Genomic DNA, 14,551 nt, shown 5'->3' on the forward strand with positions numbered 1-14,551 from the left:
CAAATCCCAACAGATAAACCTTGCTTCATGCCATGCCTGAAAACAATTATTTTTTTTTTCTGAAGATGTTTCTTAAAGATGCACAGTATTGTAGAACAACTCTAATGTGAACTTATTTCTTACATCTTTCTTTCCTTATAGGCTTGTATAGATGATAACGTAGATATGGTGAAATTTCTGGTGGAAAATGGAGCAAATATTAATCAACCAGATAATGAAGGCTGGATACCTCTACATGCAGCTGCTTCCTGTGGATATCTTGATATAGCAGAGTAAGGCTTTTTCCTCTATATTTCAAATACATGCATTTTGCTGATGTTGTTGAAGGGGTACCAGAAGTAGATGGCATTCACAAACGGTCTTTTTAGTTGCCTCTGGGACACGCAGAGAGAATACTTTTTATTGCATTTTAGTTATGAGGTGTACTGGGCATATAGCTCATTGTGCATTGTACTTTCCCTTCAAAGTTTTCTTAAATTGTGTCTTCTGTAGCAATAAGATGTACACATTTAAGACTGTTTGTGACTGTCAGGTGATTTTGAAAAATTATTTTCTATTGTTGCTATGGGGGGAGACATGGGGAGAATGTTCTGATTTATGTTCTGTTTGTAGCTTGAAACATCACCCCAGGATCAGTCTGTGTGTAGGAGATTGATTTTGCAATTGCATTTCCAGTCTTGAAGCTTTTGTTTTTCAGGTGTGGTATGAGCTGATGACTTCTGCTAAGTATTTTGACTGTAGAACAAAATCTTACCATTGACATTAGATGCCTGTTGCAGCATTAGTTAAAGCTTGCTTGGCAGTGAAGTCCAGGAGAGGTTTTGATGTTATTTTCTAAGCCTGTAGAGGGCCATTGAAGATGCGTTAAAATCAATTATTTCTGGAGGTTGTATTTCTTTACCTGAAGCAATGACTGAGCTGAGAAAATGTGGGGCGTATGTTGTTCTTTACTGCTGTTCTAGCAGTAAAGAGAGTGGCAGTGTTTTTCAAATACCCTTTGGGTATACGCAGCCTTCACTAATTTGGCTAAACTCTGTGTGATGTTTGATCCAGTGTTAAGACTCGGGTAAAATGTAAGGTAGTAATTTATCATGCAGTTATGCTGATGCACTGATTACAATATAAGTTTAGGAAATGGTTTATTTGTTTTCTGTCCATCGAGTGTGAGAGATTTGGTTGTTTGAATTTTAAGGGAGAAGAAGAATTCTGGAGATTCTTTTCTTTGTCATTTTCCCTGGGAAATATTTTTTTTTTTTTTTTTTTTTTTTTAGAGATTGAAGTGCTTTGTGTGTAGTTCATGTAACTGGGACACTCTGACTGCTGACTTCTGTAATCTGCCTTTCTACGCTAAGCTGGTGTTTGATGCTGTAATCTCTCTTGCATGCATGTTGGAAGTGTTGACTTGTTGGCCATACTATGACAAGAATTTCCCTACAAACTGAGATAGTAGATGCCATTCTTCAGTATAGTAGAGGTAAACCACCTGCTTTTCTCCATAATAGGAAAAAGTTGAGTAAATGTTTCTCGATTTGGCATTGCAACCTAGGTTAGACACAGCTGACATCCTTTAAAGAAGTGAGATTATTGGAGTAGAATCCTTCAGGATGTGTACATCTAAGTTCCTGGAAGATCAGTGTTTTTAAGGTTCAAGGAGTTTTAAAGATAAGCTCTCGAAACTGTTTCCCGCATACATCAGAGAGAGAGAGAGAGAGGTAACCTGACCTAAATGGAGCAGAGTTTAGATCTGGTAAGGCCCAGAGAGTTTAGATTCCCTTCTGACTGCCTCTGCAAGAGTGAGCTCAGCTTCAAATAATTTACAAAATTGACAACAGAATTTGCAGCTCAGACCAAATGTGGGGAAGGGGGAAAGATTATATAAGACATTACCAGCCATTTTAGTTGGCCTTTGGTACACAATAGATTCAGCATATGCTTGAGTAAGAATATATCTTTCTTGGAAAGCACAAAATTGTGTGTCTGTGGTTGACCCCAATATGTATCACTTTTAGTGGCGTATTTTCCTGTTCAAGAAAAGGAGCTCTTTGTATAGATTGGATCTTTGGAGAAAGTATATTGATTATATTTAAAATTCTGAAGAAAAAAATGCAGCTTGACATCTTTCTGTCCCTTATGATGTGGACTGACAGCAATTTCTGCTCATTTCCTATGTTTTTAGAAGGTAAAAAAACATCAGGGAGTGTGTTCTGGTGTTTCCAGCTTCATTAGTAAAGAACCAAGGAGAGTCTGAGTTGTGCTTTCCTTTCTTTTCCTTCTATAGAACTTAAATCATGCACAGTTTTGTATACCCTGTCAAACTGGGGACTTGGCAGTCTGCTTTAGCTTTCTCTGCTGCCTCCTCAGGTGCTCTTAGGGCTTCCTTCAGGCTGTAATTTTTCTCTTAGAACAGCATAATTTGTAAAATCCTCCAATACTGATTTAATTAATGTATTGATCTTGTTTACAATGCTCATAAGAAAAATTTAGCACTATATAGCATACTTTATTTTTTCAAGATTTCATTTCTCAGAGTCAAAAATCCTGTGTAAGACATGGAGTTTGAAAATTGGCATCTTTTCTACTAGCAAGGGCATTTATGTGTTTACAGTGTGATATTGGGACCTTCTCAGTATGCGTCTGTACATTGAATACGTACATGCTTGCAACCTTAATATTCCTTGTGCATTTGTGTACTTCACTTTTTAGATTTAAAAGAGCAGGAGGAAAAGTGGAGGAAAGGAAGCAGTAGTTCTGTTGATGATGCATGACACTTGAGCATGATCACTAACCTGGGCTTTTCTATGAAATCTAACCACGACGTGTTGTGCTGGAGTTGGCAGACCTGTTAATAGGATGTGAAACCTTCATTCTGCTTTCAGGAAGAATAAAAAGTCAGTCATTAAATGTTAATCATAAGCTGCTTCTGGTGCTTGTTTGACCTCCATAGAATTATACTGGGATGTAAAACGTACAGTCTTACTGAGTGATAAAGATTTCTGTTCATAATGCTTTATAATTGAATCAGTACACTGTCATCTTACAGTTCAGATGTTATTTCTAAATATTCCATCCATTAACTACTAACAACCATTTCCTATTCCATACCATAAATGGAAATGACAGAGACTCATTCCCTGGTTAATAGGGAATCGTGTGCCTGTTTGATAAGTGTAGGAACATTGCTGTCTCTCTGTGCTTTCACAGATCACCTGTTCATCTCTCTCTCTGTGTATTAATGTGCATGTGCTTCTGTCTTGGCAGTGGGCTGCTCACTGCAGGTGTATTCCCAGTCCGTCATCTTGCAGTGCACTTGCCAGTTCTGTAACATCTTCCAGCAGCATCTTCTATCCCATTTCAATCTGCAGCTCCTTTGGAATGGTCCTCTTCTCTTGAATGTACTTCCAATCTCCTTTAAAAATGTGTCTTCTAGTGTAAGAAAAGTTGTACAAGTACACTTCATGTGAAATGCAGCAAGAATGTAGTTTATTGTAGTACAGAGTGTCAACTGGTTGCAGATGGAGGGATTTTCTGTGAAAGCAAGGACCATGCCATGGGAGGCAGCAGCTCCTTTTTTTGTTTTGGAGATCTGCAGATGCTGGGAGTGCTTTATTATTATTTAGTACTAAGTATATAAACAAAGTACTCTTCAGAATGCAAAAGACAAGAACAAACATACTGGTGTATCAGGAAATAGTGCAAAGTGGTATTTAAGAAACAGAATTTTAAAGTACCTTTTCTTTATACCACTTTATATTGTACCAGATTAATATGAAATACATGTAGAACAACATATATTTCTCTCTTGTTGAAAAGGTATATGTTAAAATGTTCTTTCAGGTGAGTTGTTTACCATGTCTAGCTGTGAGCATGTAGTTGAGTTTTTAGTTTGCTTGTGAGCATTTGTAGGCTACAGTATAGTTTTGCTACTTACATATGAATGTCTTTTCATTTTCACCAGAATAGAAGAACGTTTATCTTCCAGAAAATGTACAAAAAGCTTTTTTTATTAAAAATAATAATAATAATTAAATTGAATTAATTATACATCTGACAATTTTGCTTTTGTCCACAAAAAAAAAAAAAAAAAAAAGAGGGGAAGGGAGATGTTTCTCAAGATAATGGTAGAATTTTTCTACTGAATTCGTTTGACAGTAACCTTCTTTCAGTTTGTATTTAATTTTCATCTGTATTTATCTGTAGTCCCTGATTTTTTTTTTCTTTAAACACTAAAACTCAAATTTGCCATTTTGAAATGAGCAGAATGGCCACAGTCTTTCTTAAAATCTATGATTAAGTGAGTTCCCTATCAACGACAAGCAGTGGCTATGCATTTCCATTGGCCTTTGGTGAAATTGACAGGTGTGACTATCTGCCTGTGCTTAATAGCCATGCTTCCTTAATCATTCAGAATTTGTGCTTGCTAATAGCTATTTCCAAAATTCTGCCAATTCTTTCCAAAGTGCCAATCCGTGGCACTCTGAAGTTGATGTAGATACTTTCCAGCACCTTACAGAGATCAACCGATCAGATATCATTTTCTTCTAGGCTCTGCAAAACGGATGTATGAATGAAATCTAATTAACGGAGCTATAGGTGATTCATGCCTTTGCATTGTAGATGGAGTCCAATCCAGAAATGGACCTGTAGTTTTATTTATTTATTTTTTTGCTTCCAAGGCCATCACAGCTATGATGTTTCTACATAAGTCACTCAGAAAGTAATTCTTCCTATTTATTTCCATAGAAACTACAATAAGGAGTGTAATAATGCTATTTGATAGAGCAAATGCTCAGCTATTAAACACTATTTTTCAACTTTGTCACCACTATTAGCTTTGCATTTTCTCCAGTGATGAATTAGAACCCGCATGCTGTGCTTATAAAATTCTGCACCAGCAGAGGTGACCCAGTATTTAACAGCTGCTGTGACAGCACTGTTGCCAGGAAAATGTTGCCCGTGCAGTCCACCTTTCATTGGCTTGAACAGATGAAAGTCAGAAGGTGCCAAAACAGGAATATACGGTAGTTGTGGTAGGACAGTCTAGCAAAGATTGGTAGTGTGTTCCATGTTTTCCAAACTGATACAGGGCCTGGAGTTGCTGTGTTGCAAGAGAAAGATTTTCTTCTCTGGACTGATGCTGGGAATTCGAGCTTTCATTTTAGGCAGCACTGCAGTGTAGCAGTCATGATTCCAGGAAATGCAGAAGGATCACCCCTTCCCTACACAAACAGACAGTGCACATCACTTTACCTGCTGAGGACTGTGTCATGAACTTTTTATTTGATTGGGAATTCACCTGTTGCCCTGGACTGCTCTTTTGACTCCAGCTTGTAGTGCTGACACTGCAACTTGACGCTGGTGATGATGCAGTCATCTTCAGCTTTACATTTGTTCATTAGGTTCTGATAAAGTCACATATGGTGTTGTTTCTGTCCATGTGTCCACATTTGTGGAAAACATCTGGCACAAACTTCATTGTATTCCAGCACTGCCACTGTTACTTCCAATGCATTGAAGCCAATATTCAACTCTGTTTGCAGTTCTCTGGTCGTAATCCACCAATTGTCGTGGGTTAGCTGCCAGAGACACGCTTCATTTTGTGGTGTGTCAGCCATCTGGAACATGGCTTGTCTTTCATCTTGCTGTTGCTACTGCTGAAAGGCACCACCCACCAGCTCACTGTGCTCACATCCGATGATGGATCTCCAGAAACTTTCAGCGAGCATTGATGAATGCCAGTGGATGCCATTTTTTCCACATCAAGAAACTGAACGATACACCTTTTCTTCATACACACTTCCATGTCAGCCACCATTTTGTCATATTGCTCCTCTGCTGCCGTCTGTCACACAGCAACAAAATGTAACAGAATATTGGTGGGAAGGTTCAGTCTCTTCTGCCATTCTACCAGGATCTACCTCTGACATCATGAACCAGTGTAATAAAATAGGAAGCATTACTTTCAGTGCATCCTTCGTAATATTCAGTTAGAACTTGATCACAGTGTTTAACAGCTAAAAGTTCCACTTCTTCCTTCCAAGACTCATTGGTGGCTTAACATACCCTTTCCTAACAATGTGATTGTGTTGTGCACCTCCTCAGGTACTAAATTGTCTGCAAAAACACTGATCCCTTGTTAGGAATTATAAGCATGGGGTGGGAAGGAAAAGCAGAACATGAACACAATTGTTTTGCTCATATTTTGAATAATACGTATGGTTTTGACTGCCTGAATAATCTGAAGAATATGAAAGAGTCAGAAGTTGTTTCACCTCCTTCCCCCAGTGTGTAGGCTCACTTTAAAAGGCTTTCTTTGAGTAGCCACTGTCTTGCTGTTGGCGCCTATCGGTGTCTGTGGGCTCCAGCCACCTGTAAGTGAGCCCAGCCAAACTGGTTTGCTGAGACCTCAGGAAGCCATTGTCCCAAGATCTCTCTATTTTAGTAACACCCCATTAAGACTACACATGTGATTGTTGTCCTGTGTACAGGGGAGTGAGAGGCAGTCCTGCAAACCAGCAGTTGAATACATAGATATTCAGATCTAGGCATTTTACTTGAAGTTCAGCTGCCTCAAAAGCACATGCTGGATGATAGGGATTTTTGCCTCTGTTACAGGGATGATTGCAGTGCTCATTGAGCAACATAACGAAGGGAATTGAAGACATTTTCACCATATGCTTAATGTGATCTAGCTTGAGACTGCTGCAGAAATAGGCAGTCATTCCTTTTTCTTTTTGCATTCTCCCTTCCTCTGCAGGCTCCTGACTCTTACTCCCCCTCTATCAGTAGCTAACAATCACACAGCAGCATGGTAGCCATTGGTATCAGAGTAGCCTTCAGGGGTTTTGGAAGGTTTATTCTCTTTTGGATCAGTGAGCTGATCTGGCTTGCCAACAGGAGTTGGCACAGATACATGGGCATTTGAAAAAAAAGTCTGTGCTGCCTTTTTGACACCTCTGAGCAGAAACCTGCCTGTGGAAGGCTGACTGTGCTGAGCTGGAGTCTCCTTGTTCCCCCACATCATGACCCTGAGCCAGCTGGTACTGCTGAATGTTCTTCTGCAGTAGCTGAGAATGGTGGTGCCACAACATAGCTTTCAAAGCAGTTTCTAATCTATTTTTCTCTGTTTGTTAGCTTGATCATCTGCTGGTATTACTGGAATGTTATTAATAGAAAATGTTTTTAATATAATCAATTATAATCCTAGAGGAACAAGATTATTTAGGCAGAATAGACTGATAAAAAGTTTGGGGATAGCTCCCATCTCCTTAAGATTCTTAGTTACAGATTTAATTAGCATGAAATATGAAGTTACTAATGATACAGTCAGAAGTGAGCTTCTGGATCAGAAGTTTTTATCTGTGAGAGCCAAGTTGAAGCTGGTGTTCTGATATAAGCCACGTGCAAATTGTGTAATCTGATGGGGAGTTTGGAGTGATAGAGGTGCCACAAGGTAAATGAAAGGTATCTTCAAGATACAAGATGTTACTTGGAACAACACAAGGCTAACTGGAAGAGCAGAGCTCAAAGATATGTCCCTTAGAGGTCTGTATCAGGAACAGCACTGTTTAACACCTTAGTCAATGATATGGACAGTGGAATTAAGTGTACCCTTGGCAGGTTTGTGGATGACACCAGGCTGGCTGTCGTGCACAACATATTTGAGGGAAGGAATGCCATCCAGAGCGACCTTGACGGGCTTGAGTGGTGGGTCTTTGCGAACTTCATGGAGTTCACAACCAAGTGAAAGGTCCTGCACCTACATCAGGGTAATCCCAAGGATGAATACAGCCTGGGCAATGCATGGTTAGAGAACAGCCATGTGGAGAAGGACTTGAAGTTATTGTTAGACATAAAGCTGAACATGAGCTGGCAAGATGTGCCTGCAGACAGATAGACTGCAGAAAGACAGCCATATCCTGGGCTGCATAAAATGGGTGAGGGGTGGGATTCTCCCCCTTTTTTCTACTCTAGTGACACCCTATATACAAAAATGAGCTTGGCTCTAGGGTCTCCAGCATAAGAACAGCATACAGCTGTTGGAGTGGGTCCAGAGGAGGCCATGAGGATGATTAGAGGGCTGGAGCATCTCTCCAGTGATGACAAACTGAGTTTGGTTTACTCAGTCTGGAGAAGGAAAGGCTCTGGGGGAGACCTCATTGCAGCTTTTGAGTACCTAAAGGAGGCCTACAGGAAAGCTGTGGAGGGACTCTTCATCAGAGGGTATAGTGATAGGGCAGGGGGCAAAATCTTTAAACTATAAGAGGCTTACATTATAAGAAAAATTTCTTCACTGTGAAGGCAGTGATGCACGAGCAGGCTGCCTAGAGAACCTTTGGTTGCCCCATCCTTGGCATTCGAGGCCTGGTTGGAGGGCTTTTAAGTAACTTGATGTACCAGAAGGTGCCCCTCTTCACAGCAGGGGATTGGAACTGAATTGTCATTTAACGCCCCTTCCAACCCAAACCATTCTGTGATTCTGAGATGAAAATGAAAAAGGATCAAAGATGAACACGACCTAATCAGGAAATGAGAATAGGACTTCAGAAAGATATATTGCAAAACTAATCAGGTGGCAAAATAAAAGCAGGGAAAGAAAATTATTCCAGCCACAGAATAACAGCTTTCTAGAAGAATGACTGTCTTCTTAAAACTTGACACTGGTAAAGATGGAATATTTGTCTGAGAGCTGTGAAAAGATCACTGCAGGCTTTGAAGGATTGTTTCAGCTAATGTTCTTCTATTTGCTGCCTAGTTTCTTTCTGAAAGAACATTTTGGCAAAAAAGAAAATAAAGGATATTGTGGAATTCATTGGTCAGCAGGGGATGAGACAGAAAACAGGCCTGTGTGGTATTCTCTTTTTTTTTTCCTCCAACTGTAGTGTTTGTCAGGAACATAGAAGTTTCTCCTCTGAAACTCATATGAGACCTTTACCAAAGGTAAGGCTAAATTCCATTAGAGAAAACAACAGCGAAACGTTAAGATCATTGAGTTAGTATCAGTTGGCTTTTTCTGTTATGAAGATATATAGTGTACTGTTTTCAATATGTTTTTGTGCATGTTTGTACCTCTCCTAGGAGTAATGAAACATGAATTGAGTTGTTTAGGTTGATGGTGAAATCTACTCTTTAAAATCATATCATTACGTGGAAGAGCTTAATCTTTACTGCTGAGTAGTGATCTGGCATTTGGATATAAAACCATCTGACAGAAATGCTCATTGAGATATGGTTGATAGGTTAGAAGAAAAATTATACAGCCTGACTGATGTGAGACCTATTCATCAACAGAGGGCTTCTAGGGGAGGTGGTCCACTCTAGGATGCACAAAAACTGTGCTCTATAGCTACCTTCTTCAGACAGGATTACAGTGTGCATTTCCACTTGTGACTAAGTATTTGTAATTATATTACACTTCTGTTCTTAGAAAAGTAAATCTAACAGATTTTTAAGTTTAGAGATATCTTCTGCAAGGCTACATGATCAAGTAGAAGGGTCAAGTTTGTTGGGTCTAATGAAAAATCAAGGGACAGATGCCTAGTGTAAAGCTCAAAGTGCCCCAATTTTTTGGTTGGAAAAGAATTCAAAAGCGCAAATCATGTTAAGAAAAAAGTCCTGCTGTAAGATGTGATATGCATAGGAAAAATCTTAGTTGTTTATCCCAGAGCACAGGTTTTATTGGTATCCCAAGAACAATTAATAGTAGTTATCTTACCTATGAATTCTGAAGTTAATTAGATGTGAGCAGCTGAGTGATAAATATGTAGGAGTATTGGTTTCAAGTGCTGTTTTCTAGGGGAAAACATGGGTGTGGTGTAGGTTGTCACTTCTTTGTACTTCAGTTTTTGTTTTCTTTAAGCTTTTACATAAATGCGTTTATTTTGAGCTCGATCGTCTTCTGCAGCATGCAGTAAGTTTTCTAACAGCATTAAAGCCATTTATGCACCTTCTTATCCTTTCTTAAAGTTGCCTCTTTTGCTGGATGTTCTCAGCTGCGTCATTTCAGCGCAAGTGATTGTGATCTGTGTGCATGTTTCCAGTCTTCTTATCCCTTACTGATGCAGGATTAAAGCAACTGGAACTATTTTTAAATCCTCATAGATATAGTGTGTTGTCTGTAGAGATGTGGGGCTGCTGCACACTGAGATCGAGGTACTTGGATCCAATTCAGATACAGAGATCAAAAATGAAATTTTGTTTATACAAAGCAGGTATGACAAGGTAAGGGTATAAAAACAAGAATTATTGGCACCTTCTAATTCCATATGATGGTACTGCTCATCAAATATTTGAATGAAGAATAAGAATTCCTTTGGGGGAAGTTTGAAGTGGACTGAGCAGGTGAACAGCTGCTGCACACTGCACATGGACAGTTCCTAGAGAGGGGCTGGACTGAGTTCAGTGCTGCTGCTTGATGCTAAAAGCTGCACTATGATAGTATTTTTTTTATACCAAGATTTGGTCACTACGTTATTGTGTAATATAATTACTAACATGATAAATTCTATGGTGTAGTGATTATATCTTTGCTAATGTATGTTTAAATACAGTACAAGGGTTTTTCAGAATTGGTCTTGGTTTCAACTTTTCTGATATAAATGCAAACATATCACTGTTACAGGAAAATACATTTCTCATCTTAAGTCCTTACTCATAACTTCCACTGTAGTAGAAAAACATCGGTCTCCAGTAGCATCACAAACTGTGACTTGCAGCAATGCTACCCTTGGCAAAAGGCACGAGGGACAATGATCTGGCTGTGCCATCACCTCTTGTTGGTGAGCCATCAGCTGAGGAGGGTGAGCAGCAGTGTGATTTCCCTTCTGGCTCCTCTTCTGCCTCAAAGCTGTTGTTAGCTCTTCTTTTCGACCAGTGTAACTCAGCCCAAGTATTCATCTTTATGGCGCTGCCTTAAAACATAAATGCTAGAAGATTTGCTACTGGAAAGCATCCTGGGCACTGTGACCATCATGAAGTACAGTTACTGTACTTAAAGGTGTACTACATTGTAATGTAGAATTGTAGGGGTTGGAAGGGACCTCCAGAGATCATGGAGTCCAACCCCCTGCCAAAGCAGCTCCCTAGCCCAGGTTGCACAGGTAGGCGTCCAGGCGGGTCTGGAATGTCTCCAGAGAAGGAGACTCCACCACCTCTCTGTGCAGCTGTGCCACTGCTCCGTCACTGCACTGGGAAGGAGTTCCCATGCACATTTGTGTGAACTTCCTGTGCATCAGTCTGTGGCTATTTCCTCTTGTCCTACCACCACACACTGCTGAGAAGAGTCCAACCTTGACCTTTTGCCTCCCACTCCTTAGATATTTATAGACATAGATCAGATCCCCTCTGAGTCTTCTTTTCTCAAGGCTGAACAGACCCAAATCTCTCAGCCTTTCCTCATAAGGGAGGTGTTCCACGCCCTTTATCATCTTTGTGGCCCTCCTCTTGACTCTATCAAGGAATTAGCTGTCTTTTTTGTACCAGGGAGCCCAGAGCTGGACACAGTACTCCAGGTGAGTCCTCACCAGGGCATAGTAGAGGAGGAGGATCACCTCCCTTGACCTGCTGGCTCTTTTTAATGCACCCCCAGATGCCATTGGCCTTCTTGGCCACGAGGGCACACTGCTGGCTCATGGCCAGCCTGTCATCCACCAGGACACCCAGGTCCCTCTCCTCAGAGCTCCTCTCCAGCAGCTCATCCCCCAACCTGTACCAGTGCATGCGGTTATTCCTCCCTAGGTGCAAGACTCTACACTTGCTCTTGTTAAACCTCATCTGTTTCCTTTCTGCCCAACTCTCCAGCCTGTCCAGGTCTCACTGAATGGCAGCACAGCCTTCCAGCATCTCAGCCATTCCTTCCTGTTTTGTATCATCAGCAAACTTGCTGAGGATGAACTCTATCTCATCAAGGTCATTGATGAAGATGTTGAACAGGACCGGACCCAATAGGTGTAACAGGACATTTTTCAAACTTAACTGTTTTTGCACTATAAGATGCAAAAGAGATATTCAGTTTTATATTAAAAAAAAACCAAAACAACACAAAAAAACAGTTATCATCCGTGGTTGAAAAACTGTTTTTATTGTCAGATGTTGCAGTGAGTCACTTCTTTATTTCTAGTATTCTTTGAGAACAGTGAACTTCAAAACATGTTGATCTGATAGCTTAAAATTTGATTAAATGAAATCTTTTTTTTCTTCTATTTAAACAACTGTGTTAGTTTTGAAAGTAATTCCTACAAAATCTCATATTCTTGAGCTTGAATAATTGTTATGCATTCACTAGTCAGCAGAAAAAGTGTTGCTTAGTTTTTCAAATGAAATGTGTAATGAAATTAACATTTGATGCGCACTTGAAAAGTATTTTTGTTTCCATTAATTTATTTCCTGATGGAGTTTTTGCACTGTATTTATCCTGGCACTACCAGGCTGCCTTTCTTTGAGGGGGAGGGGGGGGTGGGCAGGGGTGGGATTATGTTCTAGCATGATGTTTCCCTATATAGCTTCTTCACATTTCCCACTTTCCTCCCCTCCGTCACTGTTTACTTTCACCTAAATATTGCTCTGCCACCCCTCATGTGTCTTTTCCTCTGTATGGGTACAGTAAAATATGTAGGCTTTGTTCCTTTTCACATGCTGCAAGTAGGAATTTTTAGTGTTTCATCTTTGCACTGTTAATGTTTAGATATCTGCCTACGTACAAATACCTCTGGAGCGTTTGCTGTCTTTTTTCATAGGATTGTTGGAACTCAGGAGGACTTACGACTAACCAGATACAGTTATCTGAGCTGTTTCTTCCATGTTCCTGCATACTAAAAAGGAAAACAGATGTGATTTTTTCAGTGGCTTTGCTTCCTTGGGGTGTGCAAGTTACACTGTAGGCTAGGGACAGCCAGCTCAATGTTGTTTTGTTACTTTTCATAGCGTTCATAAATACTCTTCATAAAAACATATATTTCTCATTCATATATGTTATTCAGAAGCAACAGAAGGGCTGCTTGCCTGGGGGCATTTTTTTTTTCTAGTCAGTGTGACATACTGCTTGGATCAGTCTGGGGGTATTTGATGATTCTGAAGTGGATGTGTGTCTGTTGAAGAAGGTTTCACAGCAGATTTGAGAGGGAGAATGAGAACAAGCTGTATTTGCTCCTGCATATTGGAGGGAATAAAATATTTCTAAATTGCTCCTTAGTTTATAGAAAACATACTTTGAAATTTGGATTAGACTAGTGAAAATTGAAAAAAATCATCACTTCCAGTTTGCTTTAAGTCATTTGCTCAGTTGTTTCCCAGCAATGATTTCATAATCATTAAAAAAACCCAAACATTTCTTGCTATAGGAAATTCTCTACTCTTGACAATTTCAAGAAGAAATCATAAATTCACCTGAGATCTCTGGTGGATATCAACCAGCTGCAAATCTTCACGCATGTACTTCAGGAGCAATAATTAGCAAGTTTTGCCAAATAATCCTAGCTGGCCTTATTTTCCCCCAGAGTTTTGTGATGCTGCTAGCTGTTTTTAGGGTGAATGTTTCTGTTGCAGCTTTTTCTTTCCAGATGAGAAAGATGAGAGAATCTGCTAAGATTTTCAAAGAGAAATAACAGTAAAAAGGCCTGATGATTCAATTGTAGTTTAAGTTACATTGGAGGAGCCTTTCTTATGTCAGCCTCTACACAATGCTTGTTCAGAGACAGAAGGTTTCGAGCAGCCGTGACCTGCTGGCATCAGATGGCATTTTGCTCAGCTCCTGATTAAGGCTTCCTGCTAGTTTCACTTGTTTCTCAAGCCATTTGATTTTCTCACTACATCAGCCTTGAAATTACTCAGAGCAGATAATTCTCATCCCAGTGAAATTTGTATCATTTTGCTTACAGTATTTCTCTTGGAGCTGCATTTTCTACTTTAGAGCATTTGTTGGTAGACTCAGGACAAGAGACAACTTGCAGGAATATCCCACTTTATAAGAGGTGGGAGGAGAGGAGTTACCTTAAAGTTGGTGCTCAGAGTAGCACAGGGACCACTGTGCAGAGCCACACACCTATCACGTCTGTGGGCAAGGACTCGCCATTCTTCAGGAGACCTCTGAGTCACGTTGGGTATTAGCTTCAGCTTTGGATTATTTAAAGTTGTGTTTTCTTTTCCTTTAATCTGTTACTTTAAGCAGTTACGTTGAGAAGTGCACCTTAAGAATGTAAGAATTATATGCAAGCTGTGATTTAATCCCTTGATGAATTGTACTGCCTATATAACTCACTGCTTACCTTGCCTTGCCCTTAAGTATTATTTTTTCCCCTAAATTTGACAAAACAAACCAGACAGTTCTGAGAAGGGCTAGGGAGTTCGAGTTAGCATTTCCACTTTCTTCTAATTTAATATTAATATTTTTAGGAACTTTAACTTGAAGTGAAACTTCTTTGGTGTTGATTCTTTAAAGAAATCTTCCCAGGCACTCAAACCAGTAGAAGTCCTTGAAAGGATCGAATGTTACAGCTTCAGTGTCCTTAAAAAATAACATCTTAAAGCTTAAATCTGTTGGATGTGGCTTGAGCATCTG

The 14,551-nt window shown here is 39.8% G+C and overlaps 1 protein-coding gene across 8 annotated transcripts in view; it reads left to right on the plus strand.

Annotated features, from left to right (window-relative positions):
• PPP1R12A (protein phosphatase 1 regulatory subunit 12A) overlaps nt 1-14,551 on the plus strand; it is a 126,134-nt gene that overhangs the window by 43,032 nt on the left and 68,551 nt on the right. For all 8 annotated transcript variants that reach the window (XM_065743250.1, XM_065743247.1, XM_065743245.1 and 5 more), the window contains exon 2: nt 142-272. In XM_065743250.1, coding sequence (XP_065599322.1) covers nt 142-272 — 131 coding nt within the window. The remainder of the gene's footprint in view (nt 1-141; nt 273-14,551) is intronic.

Source organism: Cyrtonyx montezumae, unplaced genomic scaffold (genome assembly GCF_038088225.1).
Source record: "Cyrtonyx montezumae isolate F1298 unplaced genomic scaffold, pur_monq_1.0 scaffold_3, whole genome shotgun sequence".
Classification (NCBI taxonomy): domain Eukaryota; kingdom Metazoa; phylum Chordata; class Aves; order Galliformes; family Odontophoridae; genus Cyrtonyx; species Cyrtonyx montezumae.